This window comes from Podarcis pityusensis (assembly GCF_964106645.2).
Source record: "Podarcis pityusensis genome assembly, chromosome: 1".
Taxonomy (NCBI): Eukaryota; Metazoa; Chordata; class Lepidosauria; order Squamata; family Lacertidae; genus Podarcis; species Podarcis pityusensis.
In genome coordinates, this window is record NC_138028.1 from 23198715 (window position 1) to 23222453 (window position 23739).

The 23739-nt window shown below is 43.3% G+C and overlaps 1 protein-coding gene across 1 annotated transcript; it reads left to right on the forward strand.

The window, feature by feature from the left end:
- Window positions 1-164: 164 nt before the first annotated feature.
- GPR68 (G protein-coupled receptor 68) lies at window positions 165-22997 on the forward strand. Its single transcript, XM_080991945.1, has 2 exons — window positions 165-479; window positions 20376-22997. Exon 2 carries the CDS (start codon window positions 20487-20489, stop codon window positions 21588-21590), a length of 1104 nt encoding a protein of 367 aa, XP_080848071.1. The 5' UTR covers window positions 165-479; window positions 20376-20486; the 3' UTR covers window positions 21591-22997.
- Window positions 22998-23739: the final 742 nt, after the last annotated feature.

The window sequence follows — 23739 nt, forward strand, 5'->3', positions numbered from 1 at the left end:
GGTTAGAGCTTCAGCTTCAGAGGCATCCTGCCCATGTCGACCAGATGCCAGGGAGGAACAGCGAGAAAGGCCTCACGTCTCGCCTGCAGGCTTCCCAGGGGCACGTTGGCCCCTGTGAGAAACAGGAAGCTGAACTCAATGGGCCTTCAGTCTGATCCCGTGAGAGCTCCTCTTGTGCTCTCCATAATGACAAGAACGGATAATTGTTGCCTCTGCTTTATATACGGTACATTATAAAATGAATTTATTATTTAAAAAAAAACTACACCAAAAGAAGACACAAAAAATCTCAATGACAAGAGCAGCAGCTAAGCTGCTCCTCCTCCTCCGTTTCAGTCTCACTGACAGCTTAGCTCTGAGCTGGGAAGAGGTGAGTCAGACAAGAGCTGCAGTCCAAGCAAGAGAGACAGAAGCTCTGTGCTGCTGCTCAGGCAGTGAACTTTCACAACTCCCCCTGACTAGAGGGTCCTTTCCTACAGGTGAGCCTTGCCTCTCTTTATGTTAATAAGTAGCTATGAAAATGGGTCAGCAGGAAAGCTAGGCAGTATATCTTGTTCTCGTCAATTTATTAAGCCTGCACACACTTACCTGGGAGTAAGCCACACTGGAAGCTATTGGAACATCCTTCTAGATAGACATGTGTAGGATTGTGCTTTAATGCTCTTATATCTGAAAACTTTTTTTAAGGGTTGGGAAAGCAAAGCATCTAAATAGCTGTTCCTGACATTTTAAAGAAGTGGCTGTGGTTAAGAGTTCTCTGAAATAACCAAGCTGGTTTGTGACATTCGGTGAGGATGAATAAAGTACTTAAATAGGTTGTTAGAAAAGATGTAACTGGTTTTCTTATCTTGATCTGGTTGTAGCATGTTAATTTACCTGGGATATGGCCCAGTGGGACTTATTTACAAGTACTGTAGATATACATAGGATTTGTATTGTAAAAAACTCATTTAGAAGATGAATGTATGTACGAACTTCAAAAGAGCACTTGCTATCAATGTTACCTGCTGTTTTATATCCTGAGGAAAAGATAAGTTTGCTAACTAACTCCAGGATAGTAACTAAACTGCTTTATTGGAAATAGACTAAAACATTAGGCATGTGAAAAGCCTTACAGAAATATAGTTTTTTATCTGCTCCCAGGTCTTGTCTCTAGAGCTCCCCAGCTTTCTGTAAAACCAGGACTAGAATTCTAGTGAACTGGAACACATAAAACACAGACCAGACAGATTCCTTAACTTTACGGCAGACAGGGGTGCCAAACTGCTTTGAAAAATCAGGAACTGAGAAATATGCACAACACCCCATCCCTGACTTTTGGGATAGCTGTCTGGGCCTGTGAACTGGTGTGCCTCACTCCCCAAGGTGTCAGTTCCCAATTCCACCACCATTCTTCCCGTCGTCGGTCACTTAAGGAGTATGGAAAGAGAGCTGTAACTGGAGAAACCTTGAAGAAACCGCTCCCCTCAAATAAACAAGACCAGGAGCAGCAAAATTAATTTTTGCCCAAGGCAGCAATTATAGCCCTGACTTCAGTCATTCCTTCCACCCAGCATAGTATTATTGGTCTATGGGGCTGGTGCCATATCTCAAAACACATAGACTCATCACCAAAGAAGCCATTTTTAATTTTTTGGCCACAAGTTAATCCCGAGAAACCTTGAGACTGACTGTTGGTTTCTCTATTTCGAGCAGCAGCACAATTTTTATTTGCTGCTTATTTTAAACTTGTGCTTTGTCACCTTCAGCATTGCCATGGCTGGCCCAATATGTGCTCAAGTCTCTGAGCCATATTTGTGGGATTTCACTGCACAGGAAACACCCTTCCCCACACAGCTTACCAAACCTCTTTCCCCTTTCCAGTCAGACTCCTCTTTCAGTCCAATTTCCACCACAACACCCTCAAGGAGAGACTTGGAGGCGTTTATTTATTTGCCCTTTGTTCCATCAAGCCGGGAATAGACCTTGGCCAGCTCAATACTATAAGCTTTGCCTGTTGTCTCCCTGGTTCAAAATTACTATTGTTTCCCTCTCCTTTAGCTCACGTCCAAGGGCTGTTCCAGATGTGACACATTTCCTCAAGGAAAAAATAATTGCGCGTCAGAAATATTGTGCAAACAGTCCGTGGGCCTAATTGCGTGAGAAGATTTTTTGCCCTTCTATTTTTGCCACACTTAGGTATACTGTGGGGACCAGGCAACAGGAAATTGTGGCCTCTCAAGTCAATGTGTTTGCAGCAGGATGTATGTGAGATGCACGTATGTCAGGTTAAATGAGCTCACTTTGGGGTGGGGGGCAGGGGGAGAAGCAGCATTGGTGACAGACTCCTTTCATGACTTACATACATGTGTGTAGGGGAGCCTCGGGTGCACAGCTGTATGTACAGAGGGTTCTCTGTGACTCCAGTTCCCATCGGCATGGATGATGGTCAGGGATGATGGGCCCCACAATCCAACAATAGAGAGTCCCAGGTTCCCCAGCTCTGCACCAGCTTTCCTCAACCTTCGGTCTCCAGATAGTCTTGGACTGCAAACCTCCATCTTCCTCAGCCTGCAAGGGCAACAGTCAGAGACGAAGGAAACTGGAGTCTAAAAACATTTGAGAACCCGGGGTGTTGTGTGTAATTGGGAACCCTTTATCTGCTGGGGTCTCAATCGTTTGTAGGGAGTCCTCTCTGCATACAACTTTACAAGCAGAAGCTCCTGCTCCTGTTTCAATAAATGGAGGACAGGTCCAGCATCACAATGTCCACTGTTCTTGCCACTACATCGCCCCAATGCGCAATCATTTCATACAGGAGTTAAGTGAAGAGTTTTGTCACCTCAGGAGGCAATATTTGCTTTCTAGGAGCAGCATGGGAAGAACTCCTGGTGGCGGTTTGGATAGTAATGTGTTTGATAAGGTAGCTGACTCGTGTTAGAGTCTCTAGGCCTCAGTTGTGTTTTTTTATTAAAATAAACAGTTGAGTTCCATCCGTAAGTAGCAGTGTCTGTATTTACTAAGAGCCTGAGGACCCTTTTGGCTGTTGTACAGAAGCCGTAAGGGCTATTAGCTCCTTCATTAGTGTGGGCGAGACATCAGGTTAAAACTCTGCTGCTGCAGAGGGATTTTGGAATAAAAGACAATCAGCTGTACATATTCCCTAGCTGATTCTTACTGTAGTGACTACTGCTAATGAGTTTTGCATTATTGTTGGATGTGCTGCATTTTTAAAACTGTATTGTTTTGGTATTAAGTCACCTTGTGGAAAGGTGTGGTATTCGTATCCTTAAAAAAAGAGAGACTATCTACAGGTGTTTTACATGCCTTCTTGATGGCCATCTTCAAATATCTGAAGGGCTGTCACATGGAGGAGAATTTTCTTCTGCTCTGGAGGGTAGGACTCAAACCAATGGCTTCACGTTGCAAGAAAGGAGATTCTGACTAAACATTCGCAAAAACTTTCTGACTGTAAGAGCTGTTCAGCAGTGGAACAGACTTCCATGAGAGGTGGTGGACTCTCCTTCCTTGAAGGTTTTTAGCCAGAGGTTGGATGTCCATCTGTCATGGATTTATTAGCTGAGATTCCTGCATTGCAGGAGGTCGGACCCTTTGGGTCCCTTCCAACTCTAAGATTCTATGATTCTGCTACACAAAAGTGCTTTTATGTATAAAATCTGAAATTTTATATTTTCTACTGACTTAAGAGGCAATAGATAGGGAAGGTCCCATGGGCTGTACTAAGGAATTTTGTTGTTCTTATACTGGAACAGTTTAAGCATTTTTAAAAAATACATTAAATTAAAATAAATTTAAAGATACTAGTTTTGATGGGCCAAGCTGACCAGCCAAACACTCTCTCTTTCCCCTCCAACCACAGAGAGCTTGAGCCAGAACACAGAATTAGATATCTGGTGCAGAGTCCTACCTAAAAATGCCTGGAGGAGAAATACTACTGCCCTGGTGTTAGACCACCCTTGGATCAAATGGTACACCAAGCAGGGCATGTCTTTGGTCCTCCTCAGTCTGATCACTTTTTGAATAACTGGATTTTTTAAAATTGCATCCTGAGCCCGTTTCATTACCTTTGCACAATTTGTGGGCATGGTTTTACGCCTTCATCTAAGACAATAAATTTAAACACCTATGAATATGATTGCAATCAGTGTTGCACTATTCCCCATTAAATCAGAATCAGAACAGTTTCAAAAATAATGCCGTGCTGGCCACATGCAAGTCAAGATGAACTATTTGCATTACAGGTTTCAGCTGTTGAATGGACTGTTGAGTAGATAATCTGTGATAGGAACCCCAAGGCCAGCACTAGGCTGCCTACACCTAAATCCAGCCCAGCTAGGAGGAGTGGCAAGTTCAGAAAAAAGGGTCCAGTCCTCAAGATGGCTAGAGCTCTGGGTCTGTACATAGATGAAGGAGTCAGTTATCTCTTGTGAGAATGTATACAGCCAAGAATGGGAGTTACAATGCAGGCCTAGATTTCCATTATTGGCTATGTAATGCTGCAGCTTAGCTTTCTCGACACAATCCCAGAAACATCCTTTCAATTGCCCAGGCATATCTCCAATTAGTGACTAAAAATATGTTGCAACGTTAGAATACAAATGTGAATGTTTTCATGAGCAACCCTTTCCGATCCAAAACCTATCCTTATTTCAAACTGCAACACTGGAACCATTAAACAAAACAAAAAAAACCCCACAAAAAGATACCATCTCTCTGGGTTTTTTTTTTGTTTTTTTGTTTTTTTTTTTTTTTTTTACTTTAGGGTCACTGTACGTGATGGAAGTGAGGGTTCCTTTACTGTAACAGTGGCAAAGAAAAATAAATTTTAGTTAGTAGGACTTGGCATGGAGGATCAAAGCAGGATGTTTTAAGATATTTTCTTCAGAACTATTAAGAAACACACACAAAATTGTAAATTTTTAACATGGGTCTAGGAGGGCAATGCAGGGAATTATAGGCCAGTTGCCTTAATTATAGAAAAAATGGTGCAAAACATTATTACATATAAACCCAGCACCCTCATACCTAGTATTGCTCAGAAATTCTAAGAAACCAAAACATCAGTGCAGTTTGAAACCAGCAGTTAAAATCAATGCTTAATCTCAAGAACCATCATGCAAAATTTGGTTACGATCTCTTAAGAGGTGTCTGAACGCATAAAAAACAGACAAGCAGCTTTCCAGAATTTATAGTAAATTATTAAATGTGCAAGTCTTACTGAAGAAGAATCAACATGGCTTCCGCGAAGGTAGGTTCTGTCTTGCTAGCCTTTTAGAGTTCTTGGAATGTGTCAATAACCATGTGGAGAGAGGGGTGATCTGATAGACCAGTAATGAGAAACCTGTGCCCTTCCGGGGGCCACTAGGGGCGCATTGGAAGATGGCCGACAATAACATCTCTCCGACCCACACGAGGTAATTAAGAGGCTGTGATGGGAGTAAGCAGCCTCCCTGCCCCCCCAAGTGAGTGGGGGGGACTGCCCTTGCCTGCTGTGCCCTATACCACCCCCAAACCCAAGGGGGTGGGGGCACTAGGCAGAAAGCCCTTGTGCGGACTTCGACTCTCCTGGACGCTGTCTCTGATTCGCGCCTCTAGCTGCAGCAACTTCAAAAGAAACAATTAGGTGGAAGCAAATGCACCTATTTCAAGGAAGAAGGGGGAGTAAAGACTGCTAATTGAAGAGATCTCTGAGAAAGAAGGCGGGTCGGATAAACAGGAATATATCATGAGAAGACACACCAAGGCTCGGTATGTCGGCAACGGGACTGGATGGGGGGGGGAACTTTCCTTTCTTTTCTTTATGTGATTAACCAAGAATCCCCCCCCCCCCACAAGTCAGAAATGCCGCTTAAATGACCTAAGCTGATGATTTAAGACTGTGTGGAGATAATTTCTAACCAAAAGCATGTTTTAAGGAGATCGTGGAAAGTTTAAGAGCTTTGGGATGACGCAGTAAAAAAACAGCGTCGCCATTTTGGCAAGTTCTGTCGAAAGACTTATGTCTGGGAGGAGGAATGGATCTGTTTTCATATTGCAGGCGGCCTCCTCAGAGGACTAAAGAAGGCGACAGATTTGCGAAGATTAATGATGGAAAGAGTGCTTTTATTTATGGAAGTGATGATATATGGAAACCATCTCGATATGGTGATTGGACAAACGGAAAAATTCACACAGGATTATAACTGGTGTTTACCTGCTTAAGGAGATTATCAGAAGAGATCACAAAGAAAAAAGAAAAATATATGAATAAGATGAGACGTGGGAACAGCAAGATAGGACTGGATAGAAATATGAACATTATTTGGACGGATTTGTGGATATTAACGCAGCAGCAAGAAGATGATTGGAATCCCCTTCGGAACTTGAAATATGGGTACCCCCAACAAAAAATTTAAAATTCGGCTTTGTAATTCGGAATTTATGTGATGTGATTTGATTTGATTGGTCGGTTAATAAAAAATATTTTTTAAAAAAGAGAAACCTGTGCCCTTCCAGATGTTGTTGGACTCTGGCCAGTGGTCAGGGATTAAGGGAGTTGTAGCCCAGCAACTTCTAGAGGACCAAAGGTACCCCCATCACTGTAGCAGCAGACATTGTGTACTTAGACTTCCAAAAAGCTTTGGACAAAATCTCTCATCAAAAGCTCCAGGAAACCTAGCGCAGTCCAGGTGAGGTCACAGCTGGTACATCATATGCCTATACTGACAGAAGTAGTCAAGGTAGTGACAGCTTTCAAGTTGAGACTAAAGAGTAAAGGGGCCTGATAATACAGACATGATGCATGCTTCTTATGAGAGGCCAGATAATCAAAGCACTCAACTCAAACTGAGGAGCACAGAATGAGTATAAATTTGTTGGGATACTGCCAGGGAGATAAAGTCCATCATGGCCCCCAAGCCGGCTGCTGGAAGATCCATCGACCTCCTGTAGACACGCAGTATCAGCAATTAGCAACATGAGCTCCAGACCATTCTAGAGCCGATGCACACTCTTTATCAGCAGATAATGCACAGCAGAAGTCGCACTCAGGAGAGCATTATTTACAAGTTTTATTCAGTGTTGATCAGAACAAAGAAAAACATGACTGCCTGGTTCAGTGTCTACGACACAGAGAGAAAACGAAAGCAACAGAAAACATAAACATCCTGTGAAAACAGGAAATACGCAGACTCTGACTCACAAAGCCTGCTCCCTTTTAAGGTGGAACGGAAATATCCTAACAAAATTACCTGTTGATATGAGATGAAAGTTGGTCACCCTATGATTTCCCTTCCTCGCAGTATTTTAATTTTTACCTCCTTATTCTATTCAAAACAAACCATGCTCACCATTCTGTGTACTTTCATGTAACTCTTTGGCTATTTAGCAGTTGTTATGAATGGAAGCCCAGTCAACTGTTTCAGTAGCCTTTTATATCTGAATTTGCTCTTCTCTGGAAATGCTGCCTCCCATAGTTCTGTATGTCTGTTGTGGGTGTTATGATGCACCTTTTGGTTTCCTGCTGCCCTTCGTCTGAGCTTTGCTAACTGCCATTTTGCAACAGATCCTTAAAGCTGAATCAGACAGGCTAGGACCAGTCAGGAAAATAATTAGTCATCTACTTTTGTTCTCTTAAGGAACACGCGTCAGGTGACACAAGGCCAGCACAAGCATGCTTGTGTCAGAAGTATACCTAAATATCTCACTGAAAATGTAATAGAACTCTGGGACATTTTGCTGCTGTCCAGCAACTCAAAGCATGGCTGCTCTCTGTGCCTTCTTCCATCCAGGGGAACGCAATGGCAGTCTTCCAAAGTCCTCTGTCCCCAATGTGGCGCTGGAAAGTGGTTAGCTGTATTAAAAGAGATTGCTGCAAGGTGTACAGGCTGTGCTGTTGGAGAACATGTCCTGCTTCTTATGAGAGGCCAGATAATCAAAGCACAAATGCCTTTTAGAAAGAAGGGGGGAAAGATGAGAAGAAGAAGAAGAAGAAGAAGAGTTTGGATTTGATATCCCGCCTTTCACTCCCCTTCAGGAGTCTCAAAGCGGCTAACATTCTCCTTTCCCTTCCTCCCCCACAACAAACACTCTGTGAGGTGAGTGGGGCTGAGAGACTTCAGAGAAGTGTGACTGGCCCAAGGTCACCCAGCAGCTGCATGTGGAGGAGCGGAGACGCGAACCCGGTTCCCCAGATTACGTGACTACCGCTCTTAACCACTACACCACACTGGCTCAGGAGCAGGAGTGTAACACAGAGATGTACAAAATTAAGCATGGTGTAGAGAAAGTGGATTGAGAGATGTTTTACCCCTCTCACAGTGCTAGAACCTGGGGGTTGTCCAATGGGTGGCTTCCAACATACAAAAACATAATAAAACATTAAATATTAAAAAAGCTTCCCTATACAGGACTGCCTTCAGATGTCTTGCAAAGGTTGTATAGTTATTTATCTCCTTGGCTTGGGGGTGGCATAACACCATACCCTCCAACATTCTCCAATGAAAATAGAGATGTCCCTTCCAACATTTCTCTGAGTAAAATAAGGGGACGTTCTAAGGAAAAGTGGAACATTCCAGGATCAAATCAGAAACCAGGACTTCTGTAATTCTGGGACTGTCTCTGGAAAATAGGGACACTTGAAGGGTCTGGACATGTCCATATTTAGGGCACCATATCTAATTCTGATTGACCTGTATCAGAACAGTTACCTTAGAGCTGGGAAAGGTAAGCCAAAGGACGATTAATTCCCAACATATATTTGGATGGTAAAGTTCATCTTAGGTGACAGTGTTCAAAATGTCTGGATTCAGTAGCACCTTTTCAGACTAACTGACTTTTAATACAGCATCAATGTTCCTAAGTTACACCCTGAGGAGCAATTTCCTTTTGGTGAAAGGCTTCTGTATGTGAGGCTTTTATCAGGAGGGAAAAATGATCTTCATCATTGGATGTTTGTTTATGAACATAATCTCTTTTCTCGGATGATTTACCGTAGCGCTTGTGCAGGTTGACTAAGCTGCTGATAATTGGGAAGGAGGGAGAACCACATCCTACCAGATGAAAAATCAAGCAGATTATTTTGAATTTCTTAAGCTCTTTAATGACATTAATCTTACGTTCTTATCTGATTTGGGGGAGGCAGTGTACCTCTTTGAGACATTAAATCTTAAGCCCAGAGGAGATTGCTTGTGTTTGTGCATTCTTGATTCTAAAATACTGCTCTAGCAAAGTTACCGGGTTGTGTGGCATAGTATGCATATGCTTTCGATGGCCTCAGAGAAGAGACTAAAAGCAGCAATGGGAACAAGAATGGAGGAGCTTATGTGGGCAAACAATGTGGGCAGGGAGGTTGCAGGGTTGCTTCCAACTGCTGGGCATTTGAAAGACCTTTTGTTGCTTATTTCATTTATGCCACGGAATGAACACACACACACACACACACACACACACACACACACACCCAGGGGAGCAAACCAGAGATATTTCCAAATTATGCAGACTTTCTATAGAGATATAATTGCCACTCCCAGCTCAAGCTCTGAGATGTTTAAAGGATGACTCACAGACCCAGCCAGCTGGCAGGTGTCAGTGCTGAAGGCCCCTGGTACCTAACGAAATGCCAAGTGCTGGAGGTCTTTGATGATCAATGTGGTAGACTACGCCCCTCTTTCCTGCCTGGCAGTAATAGAAGTAGCGGGGTTGGGAGGAGAGAACCTTTTGGTCCATTTCTTCCATGACTGCCAATCTAGGGGGGTCAGTTGTGGCAAAGACTAAGTAGGCTGCCAAGTAGACGAAGCATGCTCCCTCCCCTAACCTGCAATGAGAGGCAAATATTTACAAGGGGAAGCAGAGATGGCATCCAGCTTACCTGTCCCTCCCCAGAGTCCAAATTACTTGCTTTTCCCTCTCAAATCCCAGTCACACACACATGAACCAAGTAACTAGGCATGTGAGAGGTTGGGATAACCCTGAGAATTTTCACACAAATACACCCAAAACCATAGCTGTCAACGTTCCCCTTTTTTTAAGGGAAATTCCCTTATTCCGAATAGGATTCCTCGCAAGAAAAGGGAAAAGTTGACAGCTGTGCCCAAGACCCCAACAGTCAAATGTTATGATATTTATTAAGAATGGGTTTTTTAAAAAGAAAGAAAGAAAGAAAAGACGGAAGAGCACAAACGGAAGACGTAGAAAGTAGCTTCTAGAAAATAACAAAAACAACCTTTTAGTTCAAGTTTCTGCTAATATAGCTACTTTGCAAACAGGCTTCTGGACTGCTCTTTTCTCCCACCCAATTACTGTTTTAATATCTCTCACTTCCTATTGCATAAAGCCCCATCTGAACTAAGAGGGTTTATTGTCTTTCTTTGCCTGAGACCCAACGCCAGTTTCATACCACCAACAGCTGACTACCTAGCATCAAAGGTAAAAATGCCATTTCCCCCAATAAACTAAGTGTGTGGCCTTGGGGAAGCCACTTGGAACAGTTTCAGTTCCTCCTCTGTAAAATGGGGAAAATAGCAACATGCTCTTCCGAAGTTGTTGTGTGAGCAAACACAGTCACAATTGTGTCAAACACTGAGAGCTAAAATACATACCTCTTACGCAGCTGCAATCTTGGTCTTGTTTGTTTAGGCAGAATTGGCGGGCAGCATTCACTTAAAGAGCTTTTTCTGGTTTTGTTTGCTAGCTATATTTGGACTTAATCCATGGTTCACATTACAAATTGCCAGCAGTATTACATCTGTTGGTGCAGAATTGAGCTGAGAGGAAATGATTTGGTTAAACACAATAGCATCTGGATCTGGAGGAAACAGACTAAAGGGAACTCCCATTAAATACTTCGTTTTCACAGGACACGATAAAAATGGACTCAAATTATTTCCATTTGACTGTAGGCAGGTTGCCTAATGACCAGTCTTCTTTTCTGCAGGTAATTTTCCTTTGGCTACCTCCCAGATCAGATCAGATCAGAAGAATATTTATTTGCATCAGCCGCTAGCCATAGCAATAAAATAAAATACAATGTACTGAAGATAGAGGTAAAAATATCCTGGAGGTTTACATCAATAATCAAATAATGGATCTTATTCTAATTGCCCCTGCTATTTTTTTTCTGCAGTTTTTGCTGTCTCGTGGTTATCTTGAGCTACCTCCCATATTAGCCAGTGTGTTGTAGCTTCTTCAGAACAGTAGTGGATCCTTCCAGAATACCTCAGGAGCTTTTCTCAAGATGGCACCATAACAAAATAGGGGCCCTTCACATTTAGGTACCTTGGAAGTGCTGGGTCACACAAGTGGCACCACCAAACGGATCTAGCATGATTGAGAGTCTGGGCTCTGCACTGTCAACATCCATAAACAAAACTGCACACCCAAAAACATTTCAATATGCTTTTAGTTGTTGATGGTGGTCCGCAGTTCTAAGACGGTCTCAAGGCAAATCTAAAAAAGTGTAGTATAAACACTGGCAAAGCGTGTTCTCCTTCATGGAGAGCACGTATTGCGGTGGGGGCAGCCAGGACACTCCATAGTTTGGGGCGGGCTAATTGATCATTGGCCACTGATGCGATTGGGGCTTCCCTTGTTGTTGGGAAGAAGTTAATATTGCCATTTGTTGATTGACAGCCAGAAATGCTAAAACTCATTGCACGAGGCTAGGGCTTCCTCTTTTCGCCTGTGCATCGGATTGCCCGCCCCCCTCCCTCCCTAGAATTAGGGTTGTTCGCTTTGACCTTGCTATGCCTGTCATGGGGTCGTCTGCTCTTGGGGCAGGGGCCTGGTAGGAATTTTGTCCATCTGGCTGATTGGCTGGGGCCATTTGGTTTTTGCCTACTGCGTAGCAAATCGTCACAACTTGTAAGGTTGCAATTAGGCATTGGTTTATGGTTTGGTTGGTTGAGGGGCTGGATTGGCTGTGCCTGCCCCTCTAATGCTGCTGCTGCAAGGGATTCCGTTAAAGGAATCGGGGGCTAACTATTGCTTGTCCACTCTGTCAAGGGGGCTCGGGCCATAGCAATGAGCTCCTGGTTGCATTTGGGGAGGGCTGAGGGCAGGTTCCCTGCTCCTTCGCTACCCCCCAAGTGTATTCCCCTTTTCTGACTTTAGCAGCGTGCGGAATGTCAGTCTGTCCCCCATGGTGGGGGCAGATAGTCGCAACCAATGCCTAAGCAACCACTCACATTTTTGTATTTTAATAAAGTTGTGGCCAAAATTACGCCAAAAATCTTAAACAAAAAATTCTGTGTGATGTGTGAGTTATTGGGGTGGCCCTGGGGACCTTGACACGCAACTGGGAAACACTGGCCTGTGAGCGCTCCAGTTGGAGAACAGCCTTTACCAAAGGTGTCATGGGCTTTGAAGACACTCAAACTCAGGACTCAAGAGAGAAACGTGCTAGGAGGAAGGCACGCTTGGCAAAACCACACCGTGATCAACTCCCGCCCAGAAACCAATGTCCCCACTGTGGAAGGACGTGTGGATCCAAAATTGGCCTCCACAGTCACTTACGGACTCGTTGTTAAACCGTGTTTATGGAAGACAATCTTACTCAGCTACGAGTGATCGCCAAAGAAGAAGCAGTTCTAACATTCTTACTCCTACTGTGTTTTTGTCACCCCTGGATGCAATGCTGCTATCTTATTTTATTTTAAAAAGACTCAAATATATACATAGAAGTTGTAAGGTGGAAATGAAGGAATAACATGTTTGTGTGATTTTTGCATTAAAACTTTTGATCCTATCGAAGATCTACACATGATGTAAGATAAATGCATTTTTTAAAACCCTGCAGCAATGGATTTAGTTGCTGCTTTCTCTTACCTTTCTGTCTCAATATACAAAAAAAGACCTTCCTAAACTTACACAATTTGTGAAGTTTTGCAACCCTTTGGTTGTGCATTATTCAAGCTGCTTATCCTTAAATGAATTTGATGGGAGGTAACTTGTTGACGATTATCTCTTTGCTGAGGTGGTTCAGTGCTTGTTGGCATGCGCCCAGTTCTCTTTTTAGTTGGTTTCCTGTTTAGCATTGGTTATTTAATTGCATGTTAGGAGCACAACATCCAGCCTTTGAAGCTGTGCCTAGTAACGTTCAGGTTCAGGGTTTATTGTTTTCTAAAAGAAAACTTAATTTTCTTTGGATTTTAAAGATTTGGTAATGCTCATGGGGTGCTGGTGGTGGAAATAAACACCCAAAAAATTAGGAAGATTTATTGAAATAACGTTATACTATAGTCAATAGTATCTATGATGCCATATTTTTGGTCCTGACTCCTTGTATATCTTATCTGACAGTCACAGGTTGAAGGCTATGCAGCAACCTTCATGGCAAAATGAGGACTCTTCAAAGTCCAACACCAACCAGAACACATACTGCCTATCCAATAGGAGAGCAAGCTTTTACTACAGTTGCACTAAATATTATCCAAGTTCAATATTTGTTTGTAAAGTAGCAATTTTAATGCAAGCAAGTAAGTTATGGAGGGGGGGCACTCATACAATATGCTGCATTCTCTGTGTCACTTTCTTCTTCTTTGTCCTCACTGCTGTTTGCCTCATTTGCCGTGTAATTCCGTTGGCTTTGGTGATCCTCATTATTTTGTTTTAGCTGTACTCGCAAACTGTCCATTCAACACAGTTCATAACAGCAGGGAAAGATTGGAAACAGGAAATATGATTGGAGTTGCAGTGTGGTATTGTAGGGCTATACCCCAAGTCTGCTTTATACATTCTGAGAAGTTGCATGCAAAAATACTGTCCTACCATTCACAGTCAGAATTGTCATATAAATAGTATGATACCTGGAAAAGGAAGCTGAACAGACAAGGGAAATTCCAAGTGCCAACAGTTTAGTCTCTTAGTAGATGTAATGAGTAATATAACATTTTGGGGGGATGACTAATTAGCCTCTTGTTTATGTTTCATTTAATCATTGCAGTAGTGTTTAAAGTCATCGTTTTCAGATTAGTTTAATGAAACACACACAGCTATGTAATTATTTTGAAATATGTTGGGGTCAATTTCAACGCCAAAGGATGTAGTTCCTATTCATGGAAGCCACCGTGAAGCTTAGAAATTTTTCTCTCTTTAGGAAACTGGAACCTGGAACAGGGAAAGCAGAGGAGGGCTCCTCCTTTCCTTCACATGCTCTGGTCCTTTTCTTGCCAGGAACAAGCCATTGCTGGCAATACTGGACACTTTGATCCCAATCAAGAAAACATTTGTCAAAGCTGTCCCATTGAAACCAATGGAACTTAGGTTATTTGCTACTAACCTAAGTCCAACTGCTTTAAAAAGACTCACTCAGAATAACCTAAATTATAGCTAAAGGTAAAGGTAAAGGGACCCCTGACCATTAGGTCCAGTCGTGGCAGACTGGGGTTGCGGCGCTCATCTCGCTTTATTGGCCAAGGGAGCCGGCATACAGCTTCTGGGTCATGTGGCCAGCATGACTAAGCCGCTTCTGGCGAACCAGAGCAGTGCACGGAAACGCCGTTTACCTTCCCGCTGGAGCGGTACCTATTTATCTACTTGCACTTTGACGTGCTTTCAAACTGCTAGGTTGGCAGGAGCAGGGACCAAGCAACGGGAGCTCACCCCGTTGTGGGAATTCGAACGGCCGACCTTTTGATCGGCAAGTCCTAGGCTCTGTGGTTTAACCCACAGCACCACCCACGTCCCTAAATTATAGCTATTGACTATCAGAGTCGTCCGCAACCGGACCTAATGGTCAGGGGTCCCTTTACCTTTACCTTTTTACTCTCAGAGTCACTTTGGAAAATTGTTCAAAAAGTTGGATTTGGGTCTCTATTATTTTTTGAAAGTGTACAATTTATGCCATGGATTGGTTGTGACCTTAGGAAGTCAGCGTTCTCCCATTTTGGTTCCCCACCTGAAGAAACGGGGGAAATGGTGACTTGACTCAGTTTCAGATCAGGTAGGATCAGTTTGTGTCCAGTTCTGGGCACCACAGTTCAAGAAGGACACTGACAAACTGGAACGTGTCCAGAGGAGGGCAACCAAAATGGTCAAAGGCCTGGAAACGATGCCTTATGAGGAACGGCTAAGGGAGCTGGGCATGTTTAGCCTGGAGAAGAGGAGGTTAAGGGGTGATATGATAGCCATGTTCAAATATATAAAAGGATGTCACATAGAGGAGGGAGAAAGGTTGTTTTCTGCTGCTGGACACGGAGCAATGGATCCAAACTACAAGAAAGAAGATTCCACCTAAACATTAGGAAGAACTTCCTGACAGTAAGAGCTGTTCGACAGTGGAATTTGCTGCCAAGGAGTGTGGTGGAGTCTCCTTCTTTGGAGGTCTTTAAGCAGAGGCTTGACAACCATATGTCAGGAGTGCTCTGATGGTGTTTCCTGCTTGGCAAGGGGTTGGACTCGATGGCCCTTGTGGTCTCTTCCAACTCTATGATTCTGTGATTCTATGATTCTAGGAACATTAAGAAGCTGAAAAGCACACGCAAAAAGTAGTACAGTGGTACCTCGGGTTACATATGCTTCAGGTTACATACGCTTCAGGTTACAGACTCCGCTAACCCAGAAATATTACCTCGGGTTAAGAACTTTGCTTCAGGTTGAGAACAGAAATTGTGCAGCAGCGGTGCAGCAGCAGGAGGAGGCCCCATTAGCTAAAGTGGTGCTTCAGGTTAAGAACAGTTTCAGGTTAAGAACGGACCTCCGGAACGAATTAAGTACGTAACCAGAGGTACCACTGTATATGACTGAGAGTTGCTAGTAATATTTGCCCTAATCAGGTTTCCAAAATACACAATGATAGTCACATGCAGCAGAAGAACAGAGCTGCGTACATTTCCCTCACCGCTGTGCACTGATGCTCTAGCAACGCTTGTCAGGGTGTACATTCATAGGGACAGCATACATGTGTTTAGCAGAATGAATGCCCTCAACCTGTGGACAGTTACAGAGGAGCTACATGCAGTGTGATGGCAGATAATATTAAGCAAGCATGATCCCACTTCCCTTCTTGACATGGTTATTGTAGCTTATTTTTCAGTGCTTTAATGGTTATGTTACAGAATGGTTATGGGGCTTACAGAGCAATCCTATGCATGTTTACTGAGAAGCAAGCCCCACTGTGCTCAGTTGACCTTTACTCCTGGGTAAGTGTGCCGGTGTTTATAAATGCACTAGTCAGAACATGGTACAGAAGTGAGAATTATTATTGTGACATGAAGCTAGCAGAATATTATAGTAGTCAGTCTGATTTGAAGGTATCCTAGTCTTAGATTGTGATTGAATATTATTCCGCTGAGGATGCTGTGTAACACTCCCTTACTCTTAATGGCCATTTCCTGACACTGGAACTCTGAAAAGACTGAGCTTATCTTCCTGCTTGCCAGTGTGTTAAACAATGGATGCAGCCTCCTACAGAGAAATGACATTGTTCAGTATTTTTGCATCCCTTTGAACCAACACATTTGCACCCAAGTTTGTTTCTACAAAGGCAGATCTAAGGATGCTACAAGCTGCCTTTTACTGGCTGAATGTTCAAAGACAGCAGTTGAATATATCAGTACTGCAATCGTTTGCCAGGAAGGTAAAGAGAGGAATTTATTCCTAACTTCAGGGGACTTCTACATCAGTGGTGGCCAGGATCCACAGACTCTAGGGGCCCTGCCAAACGCAGAAATTGTCTTAGATTTTCATAGAAGGGAATTTTGTTGTATAATAAAATCAGTTCTGTTTTTTTCTCTGACATCAACTTTAATGTTATAGATGCATTTATAACATATGCATTCTGAAGATATGTACTTCATGTTTCAGTAAATTGCTTCTCATAAGAGTTATTGCTATCAAAAGACATATTACTGGATTCAGGTGTATAATCAAACTAAACAGGGGCCTCCAAATGTATTTAGCACTGAACTAAATCTGTTGTGGCGCATCTGCAATTAATAGAAGATGTACTTTCCTGCTGTTTAATACTATTTTATTCAAGCATGTTGAAAGAAAGAATAGCTTACTTTGGTTTCTTGATTAGTTACTCATTTTCAATCTTTATTATTCATGAGGGCTGTTGGGGGCTATTGTTTTGTTTTTGTTTTTATATATGTTGTGGTTTTATTTTGTATTTTTACCCTGTGAATTGCCCTGAGATTGATTAATAATAATGATGATGATGATGATGATAATGTTAAATGAATCTGTATTTTGATCTGGGAAGATTCTAACAGACTTTTAGTTTCTCCGTCCTCCACCAGTCGTGGACTGTGGGCCGGGGGGGGGAGGGGTGGCATTATTAATCCGGGAAGATTGTCCTTTCAGGGCTCTACCATCGCCATCGATCCCTGGCATTGAATGTGTTGGCCTAGTGTGGGGCTCCAAGGAGAGCTTGGCTGTCTGGCTGGTGTATCGGCCACCTAGCGCACCAGCAGCCACCCTGTCAGGCCTATTGGAGGCGGTGGCCGGCTGGGCCTTGGAGTTCTCTAACCTATTGGTATTGGGGGACTTCAACATCCATGCTGATGCCACTCCCTCCTCACAGGCTCTGGACCTGGTGTCTTCCATGGCGACACTAGGGCTCTCCCAGTTTGTTTCGGGCCCCACACATCAAGCAGGCCACATGCTGGATTTGATCTTTGGCGTAGGTATAGATGTGATCATGTCTCCTTCGATGAAGGTGCCATGGTCTGATCACTACGCTCTGAAAGCCAGGATTGACTTTCCACCCCCACCCTGCTTAGGTGGCGAGCCGATTTGGGCTCGCCCACAGGGGCTGATGGACCCTGATAGATTCCGCCAAGCCTTGCGGGACCTTGCTCCCCCTGGCGACTCATTGACTGAGCTTGTTGAGGGCTGGAATATCCAGCTCCTGGCAGCCATCGATGAGATCGCACCTAAGCGCCCTCTGCGACCCCACAGAAACCGGGCTCCCTGGTTTACGGAAAATGAAGTGGGACCTCAGACGGCTAGAGCGAGTATGGCGGGGTGCCTGTGACGGAGCCTCAAGAACATCTTATAGGGCTTTTATGAAAACCTATGAGATGGCGGTGAAGGCTGCTAAGAAGTCTTACTTCTCGGCCTCATTGCATCCGCTAGCTCTCGCCCGGCACAATTATTTAGTATAATTAGATCTTTAACGTCCCTTGAGGGACAGCCAAATTTAAATAACAATTTGACACACAGCTGTGAGGCATTTGCGAGCTTTTTTGCAGAGAAGGTCTTGTTGCTCCGCCATGACCTCCCTGCCAATTTGGATACAATAACTGGAGGCCCCTCGACTGTCTTCGGGTCCAGTATTGGACCACTTCGACCGGATATCCCCAGCCGATGTGGACAGACTCCTCCGAGCTGGAAAGCCCACCACCTGTCCTCTCAACCCGTGCCCGTCTTGGCTGATTAGAGCGTGTCCAGACGAGGTGCGGGCCCTCCTGGGGGATATCATCAATTTGTCCCTTGGCACGGGGACATTCCCAGGGGAACTGAAGGAGGCAGTGGTGCGCCAGCTCTTAAAGAAAACATCATTAGATCCTTTAGATCTATCCAATTACCGCCCGGTTTCGAATCTTCCGTTCCTGGGTAAGGTGATTGAGAGAGCGGTTGCTGAACAGCTTGGTGGGTTTCTGGATGAAACATCGGCTCTGGATCCATTCCAGTCCGGCTTCCTTGCTGGTCATGGGACCGAGACAGCACTGGTTGCCCTAACAGATGATCTTCGTAGACAGCTGGATCGAGGCGGGTCAGGGCTGCTGATTCTTCTAGATCTGTCAGCAGCTTTCGACATGGTCAATCACGAACTCCTGGACCACCGCCTTGCCGACGTGGGGAGCCAGGGCACAGTCCTTCAATGGCTGCGCTAGTTTCTCTCTGGTCGGGGACAGAGGGTGGAGCTTGGGGGGGAATTGTCATCGTGCCACTCCTTGGTGTGTGGAGTACCTCAGGGTGCGATACTCTCCCTAATGCTTTTCAACATCTTTATGCACCCCCTCGCCCAGCTTGTCCGGAGTTTTGGGCTGGGTTGCCATCAGTATGCCGATGACACCCAACTCTATCTGTTGATGGATGGCCATCCTGACTTGGCCCCAGACACACTGACCAGATGTTTGGAAGCTGTGGCTGGATGGTTACGTGGGAGCCAGTTGAAGCTAAATCCTTCGAAGACAGAGGTCCTGTGGCTGGGACAGGACGATATGGGATTGGGGGGGCAACTCCCATCTCTTGCGGGGGCGCAATTAGTGCCAGCACTGTCCGTTAAGAGTTTGGGTGTAATCTTCGACACCTCCCTTTCCATGGAGGCACAGATTGCAGCTATAACAAAGGCGGCATTTTTCCATCTCCGCCAAGCTAAGCAGTTGGCTCCTTACCTCTCTCGCCCTGACCTAGCCACTGTGATCCACACGACGGTCACCTCCAGACTGGATTATTGTAACTTGCTCTACGTGGGGCTGCCGTTGAGACTGACCCAGAAACTCCAGCGGGTGCAGAATGCTGCAGCGAGACTCCTTACGGGGTCCTCGCTGCGAGATCACATTCACCCGGTGCTATACCAGCTGCACTGGCTCCCGGTGGAGTACAGGATCAGGTTTAAGGTGCTGGTTTTAACCTTTAAAGCCCTATACAGCCTAGGACCCTCGTACCTACGGGACCGCCTCTCCTGGTATGTCCCACAGAGAAACTTACGGTCTTCAAATAAAAACATCTTGAAGGTCCCAGGCCACAGAGAGGTTAGGCTGGCCTCAACTAGAGCCAGGGCTTTCTCGGCTGTGGCTCCGATCTGGTGGAACACTCTGTCACAGGAGACTAGGGCCCTGTGGGACTTGACATCTTTCCGCAGGGCCTGCAAGACAGAGCTGTTCCACCAGGCCTTTGGCCAGGGCACAGCCTGACTCCCTCCTTCGGCAATCTTCGCGGAGCTCTGAATTAATTTTATAATGAATGATTTTAGAGTGTGTTGTTGTGTTGTACTGTTGTACTGTTTTATTGTTGTTAGCCGCCCTGAGCCCGGCTTCGACTGGGGAGGGCGGGATATAAATAAAATTTATTATATTATTTTAACAATTCTTAAAGGGGCCTCAGTACTCTAGGCATAGCTCTTCAATCAGAAAATATTTACTACCTGTAGGTAATCACAAAGTGCTGCTGTTCTGAATTACTGGTATATGCATAACTGGTAACTGCCAATACCAGTTGGATAAACTATAGTTTGTGGTGGATTTAGTGACTCCCAGATCTGTAACAATTATGTATTACTTGTTTATCCCTAGTTTTAAGTTTACTTTTCCATGCTTGAAATCAAGAGAAAGCTAAAAAAGATTATTTAATGTGGTAGAATTACAAATGTTTATGAACAATATTCTAGGTATTATTGTTGGTGCATTTCATTCGAAGAATGTTACTATGCTTTGTTTCCCCCTATGCAGGTGTTCACAAGTACTGACACTGGTATGAAGAAAATGTAGAAAGAATGAAATGACAGACGATTAAAATTATGCCTGCCTTGCTGGGGCTTCCGTGGTCACTCTTTGCAGAAGATGGATGACTTTTCCGAGGACATCGCAAACGACAATAATACTCTGAATTGCACCATTGATCACACCATACACCAGACATTATCACCTGTGATATATGTCCTTGTCTTTGTAGTAGGACTCCCAGCCAACTGTCTCTCGTTGTACTATGCCTACTTGCAGGTGAAGGTCAAAAATGAGTTGGGGATCTACCTTTGCAATTTGACCATAGCAGATCTGCTTTACATCTTCTCCCTGCCCTTTTGGCTCCAGTATGTTTTGCAGCATGACAACTGGACCTATGATGAACTCTTGTGCAAAATTTGTGGCATTGTCTTGTATGAAAATATTTACATCAGTGTTGCCTTCCTCTGCTGCATCTCGATTGACCGTTACCTGGCTGTGGTGCATCCTTTTCGCTGCCATCAGTTTCGGACAATGAAGGCTGCCGTGGTGGTGAGCATTGCCATCTGGGCCAAGGAAATTCTGACCTCCTGCCTTCTTTTTACGCACGGTGAAGTGACTAAGGACTCGGACAGCCATGTGGTGTGCTTTGAGCATTATCCCATCAAAACGTGGGAACACAACATCAATTATTACCGTTTCACGGCTGGTTTCCTATTTCCCTTTTGTCTGCTCATTTTCTCTTACTATGGCATTCTGCGAGTTGTCCGCAAGAGCCATGGCACTCAGAAGAAGAAGAAGATTCAAATTATACGTCTGGTGTCGAGCACAATTATCATTTTCTTGGTGTGCTTCGGACCATATCATGTTCTATTGCTGATACGCAGCATCTTTGAAAACAGCTGTGAATTTGCTGCCAGCATCTTTAACTTGTACCACATTACACTTTTGTTGACTACTTTTAATTGCGTTGCAGACCCAATATTGTACTGCTTTTCAAGTGAGAGTACCTATCAGTATTTTGCAAAATTAGGAGACACTTGTTTAAAGTGCCTAAGATGTATACAGACAGAAACCAAGGAATCCTACGCAATGAGTACTCCAGAAACTGTAAAAAAAATCCGGGAGCAGGCTGAGCTGGACCCAGAGTTGTTAACTAAGTTACATGCTCGTGAAGTGGAAGAAACATCTATCAGCACTTTACCAAAGGAAGGAGTGATCTAACGTCTCTGTACATTTGCTCACTTCCCTTTTTGGAGTATAGATGTATAGGAATTATTATATCTTGCAAAGAGGGACAATAGTTCAAAAAGAGAATCAACTGCACTATACTGGTATTCTTTTTTTTCATTCATTTTCAGCTTTAATATGTTTTGGTTGCATTGAGATATACCTTTGTTAACATCAGAGCATATGATATGCAACAATTTCATAAAATTAAAACAATAAACACTCAGATAAGCATTTCTGAATATATTAACAAAGTTGTGTCTAAGGGTATATACCAAAATTATTACAATTATTACAGATATGATATGATTTATAGTAACATGTATTGCTTAGATTGATGACCACAAGTTAAAGGTATTTTGTATCAATAACAATTAAAATTTATAGGATAGGGCAGGGAGGAGGGAAGGTGGGGGGGGGAGGAGTACTTAATGCACACCAGACTGTGCTGTAAACTATGGGTACCACATGCTTCATTATTTGTGTAGCCAATAAAATCATACCAGACTGCTTAAAAATTGTTGTATTTCAATTTGAACCCTTGCTACTTTTAATTTTTGTGTCAGCTTTTCCATAGTTAATAGCTGTAATAATTTCCATTTCCTGGCAACAGTTGTTCAGGCAGTGGTTAAATTATGTTTTCTTTGTTTCTAATTCGCAACATATAATGACTATACAAGTTAAGAGGATCCAGTTCTGAGGTCATGAGGACTGTCTGACTTGTAATCAAAGATATTTCTGTAAATACATTTCCCCAGAACCTTTCTATTTTTGGACACTCCCACCACATGTGGTATGTCCCTATAGTGGGGCATCCTCCCCAACACATGGGAGAACTGTTTGGTTTTATATAGGCTAGGTGTCTAGGTGTTAAGTACTAGATGCACACAATTTTAAGGGCTCTTTTTCTGGTCGTTGCCAATGTGCCAATTCTGGTCGTTGCCAATGCTTTTGTATATAGTGCCAATGTGTATGGTGCTTTTGTCTATAGTCTGTTCTGTGTCAGTGGGTCCCTAAGTTCTAAACAACCATTTTGGTTTCCCTACGCTGATATTCTTCATTCTACTTGGGGAATTCCTTAGTTCCTTTAAAGTCATTTAGAGCTTTACTCTAGAGCAGGCTAATTATACAAAGTGACTAATCATACATCCTATGCATATTGCTGACTCAGTCCTGTAAAATATTCTATCTGAAGACAGGACTTGTGGAAATAAATGTATTAGTGTTCCAGTATTGTTTTAAGAAATCTGAATGTAGTGAAGCATTATTTGACAGATGACCAAAGCATGATATTCAAATGATCATTTAGTTTAAGAGGTGGAATATAATCACATTTAAAAGTGCAACCTATATATGGGATGTCTTGTGTATCAATCTGTGCATTAAAAAAGTTCTGAAATGGTTCATATCACTACTCTTCAATGGGGGAAATGAGCAGCTAAATCATTGCATTAATGCAGCAAGAGAAAGGCCCTTAATCCTTTTTTTTTTTTTTTGCAAACCATGGAAAACGTTAGTATGTTGATCTGAATTAGTATAATTCATTATTCATAAAAGCATACCTGAAAGAATTCATACAGAAATCTGGTTCCATAAAGGTTACCCGTACCCACTGAGTTTCACAACTGATTGTGGACAATTAAACATATTTTAAGGACTCCCAAACAAGCTGAAGAACTGTTTGTAAATTCTGAGTCACAACTGAAATGCTACAGCTGTGGATTCCGGCTCTTAAACCATGCTTAGATGAGGATTATTGGGATTTCCATAACTAAAGCAGTAAGAATAGTGCATATTGTATGAGATTTTTAAGTGGCAATTAACAAAAAGCAGCGAGAAACCCAATGAAGAAAGTCAAGTTGTATATTGTTGCAAAGAAAAACCATAGGGTCCAGGTGCTGGAATTAATATTTGGCAAGACAAAATCTTGATGAAATATGCTAGAACCAATTGCCAAAACAAAATGTATTCTAGCCCAGAAGAGGATTAATTTTGTTTAGCTTAACACTCAGTGTATTTTATAGTTCTGTGTACTGAATTTTTACTTTGAGCCAAGAATCTAAACTGCACAGTTATCTCATGGTCACTATTTTGTTGTGTTTGGTTTGGTTTCCTTTGCTGTGTGGGCTAACATTTTTTGAAT

Bases quoted from the DNA above. Each gene is read 5' to 3' on its own strand.
- GPR68 (XM_080991945.1), top strand. From the start codon at position 20,487: ATGGATGACTTTTCCGAGGACATCGCAAACGACAATAATACTCTGAAT.